At 30.6% G+C, this 21227-nt stretch overlaps 1 protein-coding gene across 1 annotated transcript; it reads right to left on the reverse strand.

The window, feature by feature from the left end:
• Window positions 1–387: 387 nt before the first annotated feature.
• Window positions 388–9674, reverse strand: LOC117919049 (U4/U6 small nuclear ribonucleoprotein Prp31 homolog). Its single transcript, XM_034836094.1, has 8 exons — window positions 9591–9674; window positions 8248–8313; window positions 7876–8013; window positions 6261–7153; window positions 6101–6171; window positions 5671–5773; window positions 5352–5427; window positions 388–890 (listed from the first exon to the last, which is right to left on the reverse strand). Exons 1-8 carry the CDS (start codon window positions 9603–9605, stop codon window positions 783–785), a joined length of 1470 nt encoding a protein of 489 aa, XP_034691985.1. The 5' UTR covers window positions 9606–9674; the 3' UTR covers window positions 388–782.
• Between the last annotated feature and the right edge of the window lie 11553 nt (window positions 9675–21227).

Raw genomic sequence — 21227 nt, forward strand, 5'->3', positions numbered from 1 at the left:
GATCGACACCTCATATCAAATATCAATTGTTGCTAATTCTCTGTGGCTATAAAAAAAAAGCTTTTTCTTAATGGCCATCAGGTACAGAAGATAAAGATACCCACTTACTTCAAGTGGAGGAATGAGTTGAGAAAAGGCTAATTCCAATTTATATAACAGTTCCACGTCATATTTCGTGGCCCAGTTTCAGTGTCACATCATTACAGGTGCCTCTTTCATAACCCTAGCGTGGCCCACGATATGAACACTGGGACATAAGGGAAACATCAATAACACACATTCTGAGAGTTGAATATCATGAAAGTCATCATTCATGTGCGTTTTGTCTTTCTCCTTTTGGATTGCATGTAGATGATGCGCCTACTGTATTTATTTTCTATGTCAGAATATCTAGAATTTTGTATGCATTAATGTACTTACCTAACAGAGGTAATAATAATTAATATACAAGAAGTGAGAAATTTTGGTTCTGCCCTAGCTTGTATCTCAATATAAACTACTGGGCACGGGCAGTAAAACCAGGATTTGGTTACTCAAGCCATAATCAAAAACATATTGTAAAATGGGTTCTAAGCTTCTCAACAACATTGAGAAATCTACCTGCACCTTTGAACCCCCAAGAAAAGGAAAGGAGACTGGTGTATTAGCTTCAGGGAGCAGAGCTGAGCACCATCTACCAGGCCATGAAAAGTTCAGAATGTTGGATTGACACAAGGCAGAGATGAGACTGATACTCGGGCAGGCAACCTTGTACCATAAAGAAATGCTTCAGTCTTGCTCGCTCAGGTCCTCTTGATCTTTGAAAAGGTTCCTATTTCAGAAAAGTAGGTACTTTGGGTTCCACTTCCAAGCTGATTTGCATGAGCCTGGGGATTTGACAGCTCAATTCCCTGTAGGAAGAAAAAAAAAAGGCGGGATATCATTGATGAGAATACTAAAGGAGCATACAGCACCAAAAATATCTGAATTCCGGTAAAGAAGAATCAGACCACATTGTTATGAGAAGGGGGAGAAAGCACTTGTTGAGCATCTAGACAATGAAGATACTTTTTTGGCAGGCATCTTTACTACAAAGATTATGTTTTACACAGCGCATTAATATTTTATAAGAACTTTTGAGCTTCAAAATGCTAATTAGCTTTGACAGAAAAGTTGGCAAAACCTCAATAAATTGAAGAAAACCAGCAAAACCTCAATCATGTATATTTTCTAGATTGCATTATGTGATCTAAAAATTTTCTCCAATTTTGCAAGATGTAATGCTCCAACAAGTGTTTCTCAATAAAACAAAATGTATTCTTGTTATTAAACAGTAATTGTAGGATTTTAAAATCGAATTCGACAATTTCAAGATTAGCCAGTTTTGTGGAAGAATGTTGGACATAAGCTTAAAAAATAGAATGCTAACTGTATTTATCTCGTGCTCAAAGGGCAAGTGGAACACATCATATAAGTCCTAATCCCCTTGTTGTAGTTACACTACATAATTGTCGAACTTCCATTGATTCATCAAGCATATTAACTATACCAATGTATTTAAACTCAACATAGTTTGTGGCTCAAGGCAACTTCTCAATATTTCAATAGGCAAAAGTAAGAGAAAAAAAAACTGATAAAACTTAAATGACTATAACAGGTTGCAGGAACATTTGACTGCAGCATGGTTCAATGAATCTAGGCAAATCTATAATTGTGTACAACATAAAGCAAAGGGTATTCCCAGTCTACACATCATTCCTACTCTACAAAGGATCCAAACTTTACAGTCAGCCATACAAACTATAATATTGTATCAAACAAAGTGTGACTCAATAACAAAGATTTAAGCTAGGTTCCAATTTCACATTTGACCAGGTTTTAGGAACCAGAAAAATGTCGAAAGGCTATTCGTACAGTACTAAAGAAGCTTATTCAAGTCTAGAATCAATGTGCAAGCCCCTAGCTTTCTGTAGGTTGCACCTAAAAATCCTACCAATTCAACCTTCACAAGCTACAATTGCTTCCACAGGTCACCATGTACTAGTAGATAGGTCATTAAAATACTGATATGGCTTCTTTTGCAACAGATCTTATTTATCTTTTGGAAGCATCTTGAACTTTGTTTGGGGCAGTCCACCCTAAGTATTTGCTTGAAAAATCCAGCTCACAAGTATACATATTGGAGTAAGAGAGGAGGAACTTGAACCCCCTAAAAGAGTTATTCCTCGAAATTAGAAATCATAACCCGTTGTTTTCAAGTTATTCCTCAAAATTAGTAATCATAACCTGTTGTTTTCAAGTATCCAGTCAGGGAACTCTCTTTTCAAGAAGTGTGAGATATAGTGGTCTTGTTGAGATGACAGTGATAGCAGGATGATCATAAGCCAAAACTTGAAAATCCAATTTGTGCATCAGTTTGTACCTCAAATTTTTGGTCCTCACTTGATAAAACAACCATGCCAAGCCACTGAGGTAAGGTCATTTTGGTTCACAATTAAAACTAGAAAATTCTAAATGTTCACTCAAAAATTAGGACTAGAACAGTCAATTCATGTCTGGTGATGGTACTTATCCATTCATACATGTTCCACATGTATTGTTCTAGAATGATCCAATCATAAGAATAAAGGATACCAAATTCACAATGTTTGTTCATCCAAAAGGACCAGGATTCTTCTTTCCTTTTTCTTGTCTCTTCTTCTTTTCATCTCCTATTTCTTGAGGTGAGGAAGAATTTCACTTTGGCCCATTGAAGGAGAGAGTCTAAAAAAGTTCAGAATGTCAAAAGAAGTTGGAGTCTTCCACAATTTTTTTTTATAGTGCATGAGGCTGATAACATGCATATGCTTTTTTTCATTATTATTTATAAGGTAACAAATCAAGAACCACATTGAAACTCGAGTAAGATGGTTGAATTGGCTAAGCAGTCAACCATTCTCCTTAGCAGTTCTCACTACCCACTCAAAACATTTCAAACTAGGGAAATTCATTTTCATTGTTCGATCATTTAATAAAGATAAAGATGGATGATTCTTGAATAAGATGACCCATCTACCAGGTTTTGAAAACCACTGTGGATCTCTCCTTTCACAGGAACACATTGTTGATGTCTTATTTAGTGCACTCCTCAAAACCCAGTTACTGATGCGACATATTAATTTGTGGCATTTATATATCATAGCAACCTAATCAATTGAAAAGAACTATGTTTCCCACAAAATGTGCATATGTCATCCCCAGCTAAAGCATAGCACTACTAGGATAAGGAAGCCCACCCCCAAGTGTGTGGCAAAGCACTTTAGTGATCCACAAAATATGCATATCCACTGCTGACAGATACAAAAAAGGTTCCACTGCAGCACTTCCAGATGGAGGTGGGGCCATGTGGACCTAAGCTGGAGACCACTTCCATCACCAAGGTGGGCCCAAGGTTCTTGTAAGGGGCCACCTTCCAGTGATCTCCTGCACCCCTAGAGAGTATCATCCTTAACAAGGTACCTTGATAGTAATATGCAAGATTAAGTCAAGAAAAACTCGAGGGTTCCATTACAGGCTTAGTACACCTTAATGATGTGGCTGACCTTCCCACGCTATGTACAATAGGACAGTTTTAAGGGTATTCATTTAATGTCTAGACCAAAGGCTATATGAAGCAAGGTTGGCACATCTTAAACTCGTAGGGAAAATCCAGCAATCTTTAAGGGACACATGTCAGTACAAAAAACCTTTCAAGTTATCACAAGGTGGTTAATCAGAGTTTCCTCAAGGAACACTATAAGAGGTTCTATTTGTAAAGCAAGTCCAAGAAAGAGAAAGATGGTTTCTTGGATTCTCTCTGGTACTAGGATTCCTAAACGTGCCTCTCCCCAAGAACCTACAGGACAAAGACAAGGTAGCGATGCCTAGACGACTGGGATTCTTTCATCTTCTTCCCTATTCTTCTCATTTTCTTCTGTTTAAGAATGTAAAGATCTCACTGATCTTAGAATCAAATGTGCTCATGCAGAATCATCATCATTCTTATTAATATATTCTTCTTTGTTTCTGATCAAAAAAAAAAAAAAAAAGAATCATCATCATTCTTTCTAATCCTTTACTCTGTTCTCTCCCCAAACTTGAATACCTAACTATTCCACGTGATTGATCTCCCCAAACTAAGAACCTTATATAAAATAAATACAATCACACCCTATAGCTATTAATCTCTCATTCTTCTTTGCTCTAGCCATATTTCTACTATTGGTTCTCCCCAACTACAGGTTTTGAAAACCAACCTTACTTCTAGACATCCCCCTAGAGAACACCATGCATCGCCTTTGCTTAAAATGGAAATAAAAACAGGTAAATAATCAGACTTGTCATACTTCACCTATTTTTTTGCAATTTTTAGTAATATCATTGACATGATGTTAACCACTTTAACAAGCTAGTGAACAATCTAGGTTTCAAGTCCTTGACAGGATCTCGAAAAGTTCAGCACCAGCCACTAACTTAACATAATTATTTTGCAAAGATTGAAAATATAAAAAAACTGAAAAATAAGGTAAAAATAAGGTAATTAAGGCTCATGGTGAAATATAAAAACCAGGAACTTGTTACCAAGAAAAACTTGGGCTTGGGTTTTAAGGCAGTAGAAATAACACATGAAAAGGAATTTCAGTAACAAGTTTTCAGAAAAAAAAACATAACTAGATTTTAGAAAGAATAAAAATAAAAACATAAAGAAAGAACCCAAATACTAAAGAAATCACATCCAACTTGAAACTCCAAACCCTCTCGGGCCTCTCCTCACAACCAAATTAGACTCAATAAGCCTAGACGTGACAAAAATCACTAAATAAAGCACAGATGCATGTCAACCATATATATATATATATATATATATACAATGATCATGCACTCACTTTGATTAGAGCTCAAGGCTTAAGATGTTTCAAAAACTGAATCACATCCAAGTAGACTCTATTTAGGAAAAACAAACTGCTAGTAAATGTTGAAAACAAAAAATAAAATAAAATAAAATAAAAAATATGAAGTTACTTAATCTGACCTTATCTTCTGATAAAGACTATTTTCTTTTCATAATAGAGATAAATTCTAAAAGCAGAAAGTTCTAATGGCTTAATTCTTAGTCCAGCTCAACTAAGACCCATTGAAGAGGATGCTAACATTCAGAACTAATGGATTACTAAAAAAATGGCATCCCAAGGTGGACTAGTATGTTTTCCTAGTTCATGGGGCACTAAAATCAGGAACTGAGTCTTCAGACTTCCTGCTTTTCTCCTAATATTGATCAACAATATTTGTGTCACCAGTAAAGAAATACAAAAAACAATAGAAATCATCCATGCGAAAGATAAGAATTGACAAACCTGCACAGGTGTGAAGGCCAAACTTGAAGTCAGTCCTGAGGTAGCACCACTGCTTCCATATTGCTTTTCCTTGAACCTGAAAAATATCACATAGCTCATGATGATATATAGCCAAGGAAGGTCAAAAGTTAACTAGAAAAAACAGAAAAATCACAACTGAAGATAACTAATTATCAGATACCAACTACAACTAAAATATGAACAAAATAGCTTATAGGTCAGCCAAACATGCAATTTTGCTGGAAAATTAAAAAGAAATAAGGACTAACAATAATTCAAATAAAACAAAATAATATCAAATGAATATATAAAAACCTACTTTTTAGCAACTTTGGCAGCAAGTTTACTCTGACCAACTGATACACGCAACTTCCCATTCCCAGCCTGACCGAGCATTCCATATCCTTCCCCCAGTCCATCCCCTATTGTTGTGGAGAACACAAATGGTAAGAAAAGGAAATCTTGAAATATATTCCCCATAGAAAACAGGTTTTGGAATTTTTAAAAATTAAAGAAAAAGTTAATAATCAAAGACTTGCAGGACATTGGCAGTAGTTAAAACCTTCTTGAAAATTCACTTGTAGGACATGCATATGTCACAAATATATTTTCTGCTTTTTCAGAGCATTCACAGCAATGAAGTAACTCAAAATTTAGTCACAGATGTGAAAAAGATAAATACGGTACAAGCAAATTTTAAATTACAATTATTTCAAAAATCATACTAATCTCAAGACAACAATATTTACCTAAAGAACTCTCTTCAGGAACACCAAATTGCATCCTATTGGCCAGCTTCCTCATGTCCGTTATAGCATACCTGAGAAATGTAAGATCAGAGAACACATCACGTATGCCCCAAAAAACCAGTAAAATATCTAGCATATGACAATAAGAAAACTGCACTACCTCTCCTTCATCTTCCTTAGCCGACGACCACCTCTCTTCTTTTTAGGCTCAGAATCAGGAACTGGAAGAGGTTTAGGTTGTTTTGCAGGAGGTGGCTCTTGCCATTTCTCAATCTTCTTAAGGATCTCTTCTCGCAAGGTTCTTCCAGTTTTCCCTGTAGGATCTCCCCTTGTAGAATCTACTCGTGCAGAAAGTGTTGATTTTGCAGCCAAAAGCCGGCAGGCTCGCATTCTCAAGGAAGGGGGTGTGCTCTGAAATATCTCTGTTTGCTCGATATAACCTACGCGAAATTGGGATGTTGCAGTAGAAAACCCTGCAAGGTTCTTTTTCTTGGCACCAAGAAGCTGAACATTACAGGCTGGCATCTTAGCTAATGCTGTGAGACCACCAGCAGTCCCCATAAGTTTAGCAGCAACAGCACTGCCAACTATAGCAGAAAGATTGGGCGCAATATAACCCATTCTGCTCTCTACAAAATCAAGGACTTTTTTCTTAGCTAAATCTAGAGCAAGAGCTCTGTCACATGCATCAACTGTCTTTTTAAGGTTTTCCTCTGGAAGTGGCTTGCCACTAGTAGTTGATGCTGTAACTGAAACAACCATAATGATAGCTGAAGGTAAAAGCCCCTCAAGGTCAACAAGGGTTAAATCCATTTCGTTCCCAATCTTCTTAACAACTCGAGCATAATCAATTGGGTGATGCACAAGTGACTCAAGCTCCGGAAATTTCAAACGGTAGTTATCACGGATAAAGTTGTGGATAATAACAATTTCATTCTCAATATCAACTGACAATGCATTGCAATCCACTATCAACTGGTATTCAGGATCATCTTCCAAAACTATCCCATGATTTGACATATCAGACCCCTTCTCTAGCGCATCTTCAACTTTCTGCAATTAAAGACCATGATATCCATTCAATCCATGAAAATATGCAAAACATATTAGACAAAATAAAGCATGGATAATTGAAAAATTACAAGTCTAACCCCAGCAAATATCAAAATATTACTACAAAACAAAAGGCCACAATATGCCTGACTTCCATAGAACTTTATGAATTTCCTCTTGCACAATTGTAAAATAGCTCAATAATGGACACCCCTGAATGTTAACCACTAAAACACTGTTATGCATGCAAGCAATCAATCACCAAACAAAGATTAAAAAAGAAAGGAGGATAAGAAAAAAGAACATTAGGCTTATGTTTGGTTCCCAGAAAATTTGAGGAAAATGTAAGGGAAAGCAAGAGGAGAAGGACAGTAAAAGGAAAGATAATTGAAGGAAAATTAAAAATAGACTTAAAGTCAATAAATTATTTTTAAAGACGGCTAGTTGAAACTCATTTCACTTCTCTTCTATATAAAGATTAAATAATTTGAAAATGTATAAGCTTCTAACTAATTTTAATTATATTTTATTTTCTTTCACATTTTCATGATAAAACCAAACATAAGAAAATCATTTTCCTTAACATTTTTTTCTTTCCTTGGTATTTTCCTGAATTCAAACATAGCATAAAGATCAATATGGAATACAAACATTTATGAGGATGATAAGCCATGAAGCATATGCAAGGTGAAGATAAAATCAATGAAAAGAAATTAAATAACCTGCATAATGTCAATGTAACGTTGTGTTTTCTGTAATTTTGAGACACTGTCCAGATCATCGTAATTAAGAGCTTCAATATCTGCCATCTCCCCATCATCGTCTTCTTCCATGTTTCCAACACCCATGTCATCTTCATTCTGAAAGAAGGTAATTTCATGATAAGATGAAATAATAAAACATTAAATACAAACACAATATAGCATAAAGAAAAATAACCAAATGATAGATACGACAGACTATAGCTAATACAAATATTCCACACAATTCAATAGTACTGTTTTGTTGACACATGAACAGAAAACCAAAATAATAATAGTGAGAACAACAAGAACAAAAATAATATAGGTAAATTAACAAAGCCATGTACTTACAGCAAGATCGGCTTCATTGTCTGACAATTCCTCCAAATCTGCCAGGAAAGGATCAGAAAGAGCTGCCTGTATCCAAAGTTTATCAACACGAAATTTCAGTTTACATTAATAACATTTACTACACATAAAAATGCGAAGAGTTTGTAGAACTTTTTCTTCCCAAAATACCCCTACTACATCACTTATTCCCCCCTATATTTCACATCTTTATTATTTAACTATAGCAATTACTTATAAACTTCTTATTGTTTATTATATATCATAAATTAATTTTATTTCATTTATTTCACACTTTGAAGCTTAAGAATTTTTAATTTTATTTTTTTCGTTTGCTCTTCCTTTTCTTCCAAAGGCTTCCATTTACACCAGGATTCATTCATAGCATGGTAGCTACCATTAATGTTTCGACGATAAAACTAGTGAATGCTGATTCAAGCCAAATCCTTTTTATATATTATTGAACAAGATAATGTTCCTAGATAATTAATTTTATAAAAATTCTAGCTTGAGCTGCAGTCCAGGTCAATCCAAGAATTCAAAATTTTCAAAAATAGCATTGACGGGTTAAAAGCATTCAAAGAGAAACCTTATCCCTCCATTTTGGTTTCCAAGAAAATAGAGCAATAAAAGAAAACAACTTATTTCTCATCTTTGCTTCTGGAAAGAAAAAAAGAAAAAACCCCTCAGCACTGTGAATTTTCAGCAGAGTGGCATGTTTCTGTATTCCCAAATCATAATTGATGATAATTTTATGATTCAAATCATTGTTGGTGAAAATTTTACAATTCAAAATTTCAATTACTTATTTCATATTTTCTCTGTATCTAAACTAAATCAATTTTTTATACAAGAAAACATTCCCAAATAGAAAAGACCGTTAATCTAACAAAACTTTCCTTCAGAGCTGTAACCCAAACTGGCAATAGTTCCACAGCAGTTCAAAGAGAAACCCTAGAATTGAAAACTTCCAGCAATAGCATATCCAACTTATAAAGCACTCAGTGAAATCCGACCCTCTATTTAGTTACAAAAAAACTGAAAAAAAATTAAATAAATAAAATTATATACACATATATAAGCCATATTGTGATTTCTATGTTATTTCTCTCACTTTCTTTACCACCAAAAAATCCAAAAAAGCAAAAAGAATTATAAAACCTCATACCAAAAAAGTCAAAGAACCCTATGAGTTTTAGGTAAAGTCCAATTTTCTGAATTGTCGAGCCCTAGATGGTGAAAATTAAATGATTCAAACTTTTCTTTAATTTTCTCATTATGTTATTTCGATTGTATCCAACCTGCAAGTCGATTGAATGAATTGAGAATAGAGATTGAAACGGTACCTTGAACTCAGACATCTTCTCTTTGTGTGTACCGAGAGTTGAAAGCTTTTTCCCTTGAGCTCAGAGATCGACCGAGACTGAAACACAGCGCTTGCAGGACGCAGAATGGGGCTTCGTCAGTTAAGTAGGCAAATAATGGGCCAAGTATGGGCCGGCCCAATTTTTGAACTATTAGGCTGTAACTCGGCCGATTTCACTCATAAGATTTTCAATCATGTTTAAGTCGGTTTCCGGTTTCAAACATTTGATAAATAATTTAATTTTTAAAATTCATATCAGTTTTTATTATTTTTATTATCTTAATTCTAAAATAATTATACAATAATATCTCGTTTTTGTACAATTTATTTACAATATTCATTCTTTGTAATATTTAATATGTGAATCAACTTAATAACTTAATAAAATTTAAAGGGTATTTGGTAATACTTATTACTTAATGACTTAAGTTGATTTTAAGTTAAATTATATTTAAGTTGTTGATTTAAAACTTATTTCTTAATTCTTACTTTAAATATTAAGGTTTTTTGATAAAATTAATTTAAAATTTATTTTAAACAATCAAATTAACATATTTATCTTTATAAATTATAATTAAGACAAATGAGGTTCAATAACAAAAGAGATCATTGAAATAACTAGGACAAATGAAGTAAAAAGATAAAATAAAAATATGATTTTAAGAATAAATTAATTATTTTTTCTTATTATTTAAAGTTGTTTTTTTTATTTTAAATCATATCATTAAATTATTTTACTAAACATACTTAATTTACTTAATAATTTAAATTAAGTTATTAAGTCACTTTAAATTATTTAAATTGGTTTGCCAAATACTCACTTAATGTTTTAAGCTTAATCTTACTACTAAGAATATGGTTGATAAAATTAACTTAATAACTGAATATGACTTAATTTAAATTATTAATATGTTTGATAAAATAATTCAACATCTCAACTTAAAGATAGAAATGATTTTGATAAATTAAATTAATGAATTAACATGGAGCAATAACTTAAGCATAATTTGATATAAAATTATTTTAATAAGTATTAAGTTCTATCAAATTACCATTAAGTTCTACCAAATTCCTTATCAGATGTTGTTGGATAAATGAACTTGATAAGTCAATATAATTTAGCAATTAAGTATATTTAATAAAATAATATAATATTATTACTTAAAGTTTTAAACGGCTTCAAAGTAATAAGTCAAAATAATTAACTTTTATGAATGTAAAATCTTGATTTCCTTGAGTAGTTTCTATCACCTTCTCCATTTTTTTCTATTTCATAACCTCATTACTCAATATTAATAAAGATAAACATATGTATTAATAGTGTAGAAAAAAATTATACCCAATTTTAACAAATAACTTTAATATTTAAAGTTAAATTAAGTAATAAATTTTAAATCAATAATTTAAACATAATTTAAATTAAAGTCATGCATTGATCTCACCATCTTATGGCGATGCACTTGATTTATTTGAAAACAATTATTAATTTATTTATTTTGGGAAAATAAAATATCAAATTAAAGTTTAAGTAATTGAGACTCTACAAGATCTCAAATGACTCCCGAAAGAAAAATGGTCTACAAATTGGGAAAGGGATTTGGGGGTCAAATTACTTACTAGGAAGGTATTAGGCTCCATTAAGCCTCAAATAAACCAATCTCAACTAAGTTATTAAATAAATTAAGACATGTTAAACAATTCATTAATTTATTGATAAATATTGTGTCAAAATGAAAATAATATCGTGCATACATGAAGGTAAAGGACATGGTGGATCATAAGTGAGAAAAATAATAAGAATTGCATGTATCAAATTGCCTAAATAAAATCAAACTTAGACCACGAGATGTACCAATTTTACTCCAAAATTTTTTTAGAGAATTCACAACATGTTAGGCCCTTTATCTTGGAAAAGTAGTGGGAAAAAGATGAAAATTTTGAGCTAGAAAACTTGAAATTTGTAGGCAAAACACATAATCGTTTTGAAGAAAAAGATAGGACATATAAACATTTTGCCACTTCCCTGTATAGTGAACCTACACATATCATGTGAAAAACTTATATTTGAGTTTTAAAATGTGATTACATGTAGTATCCTAACAAAATGTGTATGCTTTTACAACTATTTTACCATTCATCTTCAAGCCTATTTTTTCTTACATCTTTCAAAAAGAATAAAATCTTTCAAGATCTCGGTATGTATCCAATTAGTTACAAAGATCTTGGTATGGATTAAAGCCATTTAGACACATAGGGGTACATCACCTTAATGAATATTTAATGAGAGAAGGTTATGTAAATAATTCTATTTACGCTTATATGTTCATTAAGAAAGCAACAATCAAATTTATAATTGTTGCAATATATGTAGATGATTTAAGTCTTGTTGAAACTTTTGAAATGTTGGCAGGAACAACTACTTATTTGAAAAAATAACTAGAAATGAAAGATCTTAAGAAAATGAAACCAATAATTTAAGTCTTGTTGTAACTCTTGGAGTGTAGACAAGAATGATTAGTTATTCAAAAAAAGGAATGTAGATGAAAGACCTTAGACGATCGAATTTTTATCTCAATCTATAGAATGAGCAATTTTCAAATGAAGTGTTGGTTCATCAATTAGCACATATAAAAAATAAAACGCTTTTATATTGACAAAACATATCTATTAAGTTTTTTCATGGTTGTTTATTTACAAAGACCATTTTCATCCTCAAGAAAAGAACATGCAATTACTTGGTATTGAAGTTCCAAGGAAGTAAAACGAAGTATCCTTATCAAATACTATAGAAACAGGTATCCCATGCATTCTAACAATCTCCTTGACATAAAGAAAAGTTAGTTAATTCATAGAGAAAATGACTTTCATGGGCAGAAAATGAGCAGTCTTTATCAATCAATCAACAATAACCCAAATAGCATTAGTGTTACAAAATCCATGGTAATATGTTCTCACTTTCATTCAAGATAAAGTGGTTGCAAAGACCTTGTTCGTCATTGATGCTCAACTTTCACTTGTTGACACACCAAACATTGAATCACAAATGGTGCAATATCTCACTTCATGTTTAACCACCAATAATTTTGTCTCAAATCTTTGTATATCTTCATCTCTCGTGGGTGGATTGTTGGGAACCTTGGATTTCTCCATTTCTTTAGCCTGGATCATATAGGTGCAATAGAAGCAAAAACACCCTAGATCTCTAGATCCTATGCAACGGAAGCAAAAAAAATAAATATATAAAAATATTTTTAACATTCTAGGATTAAGAAAAAAAACATTAGAAAACTTTACCTTTAATTTGAATGTTCTCAAATCAATTTCACTCTGTGAAAATGAAGCCTAACGAGTTTGAAGGTCTTGTACACCCAAAATCTTATGATCTATGAATATCTCATAAGTTTCACCAAAAAGAAAATGTTTCCAAATCTCAAGTGCAAAAATCATTACAGCTAACTCTTCAAATCATGAGTAAGGTGGTTTCGCTCATAAGGCTTCAATTGTCTAGAAGCATAAACCACAACTTTCTCATGTTGTATAAGAACACAACCCAAACCCTAATGAGAGACATCACTATACACCACAAACCCTCATAAACTTGAAGAAATAGTCAAAATAGGAGTTGTCGCTACTCTAATCTTCAACTCCTTAAAGCTACATTCACAATCATTAAACCACTCAACTTAACTCCTTTCTTAGTCAACTTAGTCAAAGATAGGGCAATCTTCGAGAACCCCTTAATAAATCGCTTGTAACAACCAACAAGTTCAAAAAACTTCAAAGCTCAATCATAGTACCAAGTCTTCTCCAATTTGTTATAACTTCTATTTTCTTAGGGTCAATTGAGATGTCATCCTTGGTAACCACATGCCCAAGGAAAGATGCTCTGTCTAACCAAAACTCACACTTCTTAGGTTTAGCATACAACCGTTTATCCCTTATAGTATGTAATACAATGTTCAAATAACACTCATGTTCCTCTCTACTCCTTAAGTACACCAAAAACAAAAAAACAAAAATCATCATAAATTGATCCATATAGAGTTTAATACCCTAGCAGCAAGCATTAGTCAAACCAAAATCCAAAAATAAATACCATAATGCCTATATCTAGTTTGAAAAGTAGTCTTGGATACATTCTCACCTTTGGCCCTCAATTGATGATATCTAAATTAAAGACTGATCTCAGAAAACACACATGCACCTTGAAGTTAATCAAACAAAACATTAATATGAGTAAGAGAGTATTTGTTACTTATTATCACCTTATTCAGCTCTCTATAATCACTGTGAAGTCTCATTAACTCATCCTTTTTCTTTACAAATAAAACTAAAGCTCCCCACGGTGAAACACTAGACTTCATAAACCCTTATTTAACAACTTCTAAAGTTAAATCTTCAACTCCTTAAGTTCCATAGGTGTCATCTTGTATGGGGCCTTAAAGTTTGGAGTTGTTCTTAGGACCAAATCAATGGTGAACTCCACATCTTTCTCTCTAGTGGCAAGCTAAGTAAATCATTTAAAAAAACATCAAGATAATTCATTACAATCGGCATGTCCTCCAATCTTATATCATTTTCATTACTCACCACATAAGCTAAAAAGCCTTGACAATCCATCTTGAGCAAGGAACTAACTCACAAGACTGAGATCATACACAGTAATCTATCTACATGTTTTCCCTCAAAACTAAACTCGAGTTGACCAAGAATTTGGAATGTCACATTTTTCCTAAAACAATCAATAAAGGCACGGTATGAAGCTAAATCCGTTCTCAAAATCACAATAAATCCTAAAAGTCAAGAGTACTAAGTCAATTAACATCTCTCTATAACCAATCATCACAAAACAACTTCTAAGCATTCTATTAGTCACAACAAAAGCTCACATCTGAGTGGTAACAATCAAATCAAAGTCGATGCTAGCAATGGGCAGACCCTAGAAACCAACAAAATACTAAAACAAAAGAGTGTGTTCAGCCTAGATTAGTCATTAAAAAACCAATTAGACAATTTATGATGAAAAAAAATGTATTAGATGAAATTGAAACTTGAACTAATGCATGACTCATCTATCCACAAAGTAAACTATAACAAGATCTCAATAAGATTGTAACCTAGTGCTCTAATACCACTCTGTTATACCCCAAAATTCACTCCAAAGGCATGATAATCATTTCATACCTCAAGCCTAAAAACTCAAACGGTACCAAATTTTTGTTCAGAGTAGTAAAACAAAATTTTATAATTTTCAAATCTTAACCTTAAAACTAACACATTAATTAAAGTGCTATTGTCTAAATAACTTTAAACTTAACAATTCAAATGGTTATTAAATTTTAAATTTTAAACAATATCCAAAAATAAAGTTTAAAGCAAAATCTTAACAATGACAAAATTTTATCCTAATTGTCATTCTTCGCCCAAACTGAAAGTACTTGATAAACTTTCAATAAAAAGTAATGAATTTAAAACTCAATAAGAAATATTAATATAGTTTCATGAATCAAACATTTTTAATTATGATTACAAGCAAAAGATATAATATATAATTTTTTTTCATAAAAACTTTTGAGTTCAAACATACTATTACATTCAAAACTTTTTAATTAAACATTTTCATATTTATGTTAAAACAATTTCATATCAAATTCAAATCAAATACATTTAAAATATTTTTTCTTTAGTTATCAAATATCAAATTGTGTCCAATCAAGTGAGACTTTACAATTGGGTGATTAGCTTCAAATTTATTCCTTTTAAGGTGGACGAAACCAAACATTACTAGTACTAATAACCTTTAACCAAACCCCTAAATGTTAGAGTTCAAAGCAATTATATTCTCCACCAAGAAATATAAAGGTCAACTATTAAATCCCGCTAACAATAGCTCAAAAGATCAACTATTATATCCCGTTGACTAGGTCAAACAAACCAAAGTCAAACACTTTGTTTCACTATTTCAAACTTACCAAAAAAATATAAAATAAAAAACATAATATCTTTACTATAAAAAAAATTGTTCTTACATTTAGAACATTTTTTTCATGCAAAATATATTTGATTCATACATAGAAACAAAAATAACATATAAAAAGAAAATTATTTTATTTTACAAACTTTGCATTGAGTCTCCTTACCTCAAAATCCTCAAAAATTTCGTCCTTAAGAACCTACTTCATACTTAACAAATTTATCAATCTTAATAACATTTTATGTTATTATTAATAATCTTAATTAATTTTATATATTAATATTATTATAATTACTATTATTTTCAACTTCTTAATCAATAACAATTTAATTAAAGAATTTCCATTTTTTCATAAAACTTGCGTTTTTTCCAAATATTTATTCCTAAGAATCATCCGATATCTATATATTTAAAGTAAAACTCCGAAAAGTGTATTCTTCCTCTTTCTCGTATTAAATTATTATTATTATACTAACTTTGTATTTCGCCAAATTCTTAATGGCTTTTTATTTTATTTTTTATTATTCCTTTTTTTTATTTCATCCCTCGTGTGTCACATGAGACTACCTTCCTTCTTTCTTTGTTATTTTTTTTTTCTTTTGCGAAGTAAATACACCACACGCTTTCTCTTTCATCTACAAAAACATCTTTTATTTATTTATAATTTTTTTTTCCACCGTCATGAACATTAGCCAACCTATCCTTCCTATTTTATGTCTCCGACACCCTGAATCCTACTCTAGATTGAGATTTTTTAAAGCTATTTAATAAATATAAAATACTAATTTAAGAGTCAAAATCTTACTTAAAAAATATTAATTTTCAAACCTTAAATTCTTAAATTTTCAATCCTATGCCATCTCATGTCGTTTGATTTCGATCGGCCTTTTAATTTAAAAAGATGTTTTTACGCATTTTAATTTATTTATTTTTATTTATGATTCTACCCCTCAAAATATATTTGGGGCATTACAATTGAGGTGGGGAAAGTAGAAGAAAGGCGACCATTCATATTTGCCATTCAAATTTATTGTAGATGATATTTAAGGAAAGAAGAATAGGATAAGATTTAATTTGTTCACAAAGAAACAAAATAGAACATGCCCATTTTGCACATTAATATGATAAGGGAAGAGACCGACCATAAAGGAAATGAAGAGAAAAGCATAGCAAAAAATGACGCATTTTCCTTGGAGTAGACGGAAGTAGTAGGCCACTTTGCTTTTACCCTAATTCAAGTCTCAGCTTTTTCATGTCAAATCCCCCCCAAGTCTTGCCCACCCACATGCTCTCCCTTCATCTAACCATCATTTGCTAAGATTCACATCTGTCTTCGTCTCTCTAATAATTTTCCTATGAACTATTCAATTAAATCATTCATCCACCAATCCCACAAACCCACCAAATTCATTCCAAATTCAATAATCATGAAAATATTTATAAAAAAAAAAAAAAAAAAGAATATGAATGAGACAATTTCATAAGATTTCCAAACATAAAATATAACTCGATTTCAAATAGAGTGACTTTTTTTTATTAGACTTTTATCTAATACTTCGTGCATCTCTTATCCATTCATTTGAATCAATATTGTTTTAGTAGAGATTTGATTTCATCCCACAATCCTATCATATTTATCCCAAATTCAAAAATCACAAAGATATTAAAAAAAATAAAAATAAAAACCCTAAGTATATATATAAACCCAATATTGATTTTTTTTTTTTTTTTTTCTCATCTATTTGGTGGGTTCTTTCATTACAATTCTGACTTGAAAATTTAGAAAACAAAACAAGAACCAAAGGGCCTGTTTGTTTAGTGTTTTCAAGAACTGTTTTCTGTTCTTGAAAACAAAAAACACCAAAAACTCGTTTGGTTGAGAGAGTCGTTTTTGTTTTTGTTGTTCCCCGTGTTCTCAAAATGGCACTGTTTAGAGAACAACAAAATGTTGTTTTCCCTGTTTTTCTACTGTTTACATAACAAAATTAAACAACAAAAAACTCATCTGTTCTCCGTGTTTTTTTTTTCTTCCCGTTCTCGTCTCTTCTCCTCTCCAGCACAGTCGCGCGGCCTCTTCTTGATTTTTCCCGTTTCTCGGTTTTGATTCAAGTTCGTGAAATTTAAATCCAATGGCACAATAGCAAAGAGACCCCTAAAACGGATCCAGAAAACACAGGGAGCAAAAGAAAATCAATTTTTTTGGTTTTCTTTGGGGGTTTTGCATGAATTTTCTCGGAAATCAAACGAGGATGAATTTTCCCGGAAATTGAATGGGGCATGGATTTTCTTGGGAATCAAACGGAGGTTGAAAAAAAATAATAATAACACGATTAGATTAGTACCTGCGAGGATTGAGAGTGGCAGAGTGAGAGAAGGGCTTTTTTTAGGGATTTTTCCGGCTGGAGGGCAACTTCAGAAAAGGGCTTCTTGATGGCAGAGTGAGAGGGTTTTTTTAGGGATTTTCTCGGCTGGAGGGCAACTTCAGAAAAGGGCTTCTTGATGGCAGAGTGAGAGGGCTTTTTTAGGGAGAGGGCAACTTCAGAAAAGGGCTTCTTGATGCCCGAGTGAGAGAAGAGGGTGGCATTTTGAATTTTAGTTTTAGTAGAGATAAAAAAAAAAAATTAACAAACCACGAGAACAATTTTATCTCCAATATGCTATAATTTTTAATAAAATTAAAGATTAAATAAAAACCAATTAATAAAAATGATTTTATTATGTTTGATTTATTTTAAATATATATATTTTTTTATTTTAAAATTAATAAAATAAATAATTTTTTAATTTAAATGAACTATATATCTAAAAATTATTTATAAATTTATAATATAAATTACTTGAAGAAAATATTTTATTAATTAGAAAAGAAAAAAAAAACATCTTTCAAATGTGTTTTTTGTTTTATTTGTTCTAATTCTTTTTTTATTAACTCAACCAAACATGTTTTTTTGTTTTTGAGAACAAAAACTGTTTTTCAAAATTCAGTTCCCAAACACAATTTTTTTTTTAAAAACATCAAAAACTGTTCTTAAAAACTATTCTCAAAAACTGTTTTTCAGAACAGTTTTCAAAAACAGTAACCAAACAGGCCCAAAGAATCTGAAGTCAAAAAGCAAAGGAAAAAGCAATAAGAACGGATTCCATGTTGGAGGGCAGTCAGCAAAAGAGAAATTGACTTTATAAAAAAAAATTAAAAAATGATTGAAATGAGAATCGTGCATGGTAGACCAGCCAAACAGCCACCCCTCTTTCCCACTTGGACGGCTCCTCCTTTTTTGTCCAAAAGTCACGTCAACTGTTCCTTCCTCCAACCCCACACCAACAATCCACCCAAACTTTTAAGCTTTAACTTGAGGGTAAATGTAAAAAGTTAAAAACACAGCCTCCTCATCTCTTCATCTGATATTATTGAGTACTTGATGGATCACCCAGGAGGAATCCACCCACTTCATTTATTGTTAGAATTTAAAATGGTTTTTGTTTTTTTTTGGCTTGGTTATCGGAAAATTAGAATGAAAATACAAAAAATAAAAAAAAATAAAAAAATATATTAAAAATTGATAATTTTTTTTTTACTTTAAACTCATTTTATTTATTTTAATTCATCAATATAAAAATTAAATAATTTAAAAATACATAATTATTTAATTAATTTTAATTATATTTGATTTTCTTTTAAATTTATCATAAAATAATCAAATATAAAAAAATCATTTTTTTTTTGTAATTTTTTTCTTTACTTAATATTTTTCAAGAAGCAAACATAATCTTTCTTTTATAATTTTTTCTATTTTAGATGCATTATATTATAAATTAATTTATATTTAAATTTCATTTAATGTTGCAAAAATTCAAAAATAAATATTTTAATTATTTTATGAAATAAATTAGCATGTACCAAGATGTGCATTGCATAGTCTTTTAGGATAAGAATAAGATTCAATTTTGAAGAGAATAAAAAAAATGTCTGTCAAATACAAGTAAAAAGGGAGTCAAAACTGACAAGTCATCATAACAATATAATTGGATATATTTATTTATTTATTGTTTTTTGGGTAAGAACATGGGAAAGAGAAAAGGGAAAAAAATTAATAAATTAATACATTATAGTATAAAATTAAATATTCCTACCACCTAGAGCGTTGTGATGTGTTAGAAGGTTGAAATGGACCCACATTTTGAAATTGAATCAAATTCCCAGGACACCATATTGGACTATAGAGTAAAGTTTCTTTATCAAGGTATCCTATGACCAGGATATTATAAAGATCCGAAAAATATGAGTAGAGTATGCAGAATATGATGAGGGTACAAAAAAAAATGTAAATGTAACGAAAATATTTGGTTATAAAAATTATAATTTAGATAGAAATAATATGTATATATGATCAAAATATTGAATTAAGAAGAATGTATATAAAATATTATGCAAATATTTTTAATCGCATATTTATATTTACATAATATAAATAATATAAGTATATTAAATTAAGGTAAGTATTAGATAAAATATATTTAATTAATTTTTATCTTCTTAACAATCAAATTATATTTTAAAAATTCTTTAAGATAATAATTTATTGAGAAAAGTGTGTTTTCGTATACTCATATGAAAAAAAAAATCATAAAATAGAAACCTATATACATAAAATATAAATTTCAAATAATAATTTAAAAATAATTAATATTTCATACATTTTTTATTAAAGATATTATATTTTATCATTGAGGTTTTTCCTTTAAATAATATTAGATACCGCCTTGAGAAAAGTGTGTTTTTGTGCATCAATAGGAAAAAACCCGTAAATAAGGGATCTAAGTTTATAAAATATAAATTTTAAAACAATCATTTTAAAATAATTAGTATTTCATACACCCTTTGATAAAAAAAAAAATAAGTTTGACCATTTGAGTACTATCTTTTAACGATATAAATAATATGTTTAACCATCTTATATATTACTTTACCTTTGACTGGTTAGTATATAAAACTTGAATTATTTTTCAAATATTCTATTTTAATATTATTTTTATATAAGTATATGAAAACACATTTTTTCTCATTACCTTCAACATAAGTGCATGAAATTTGAATTATATATATATGTTTTATGATTATTTTTAAATAAGCGCATTTCCCATTTTATCAATAAAGAAGAATTAGAAATTTTTTTAAAAAATAAATAAATTTATTACCACTTAATATACATACATGTAACACAACAAATGGTATGGTGCCAAAGGCTTAATGCTTGGCACCCACCCAATATCTTATTTTATTTTTTCCAATATATATATAAGTGGGAGGTCAAATCTATTCAAACATCCTTTGAAAAAGTTGGAGTTATATTCAAGACTCTCATTCTAATATTTAAGAAGCTCTTTCATCTCACATATATATATATATATATATATAGTGGTGTGTACCATATTAAATTATTTTTCCTCTATCATGATCTTCCCCAACAATTGATTTAATTTATCCATCTCATCATATTACACTTTTCAGATTAAGATATTAGGGTTTGTATAAAAAAAATTTACTTAGCTTTCCCATCGAATAAGAATATTATACATGGAAGGATGGGGTTCTATCACTTTATGCTGCAAACCCTAGACTGCACTACCCAATGGAATAAATGC

This window comes from Vitis riparia, chromosome 1, assembly GCF_004353265.1.
Source record: "Vitis riparia cultivar Riparia Gloire de Montpellier isolate 1030 chromosome 1, EGFV_Vit.rip_1.0, whole genome shotgun sequence".
NCBI lineage: Eukaryota > Viridiplantae > Streptophyta > Magnoliopsida > Vitales > Vitaceae > Vitis > Vitis riparia.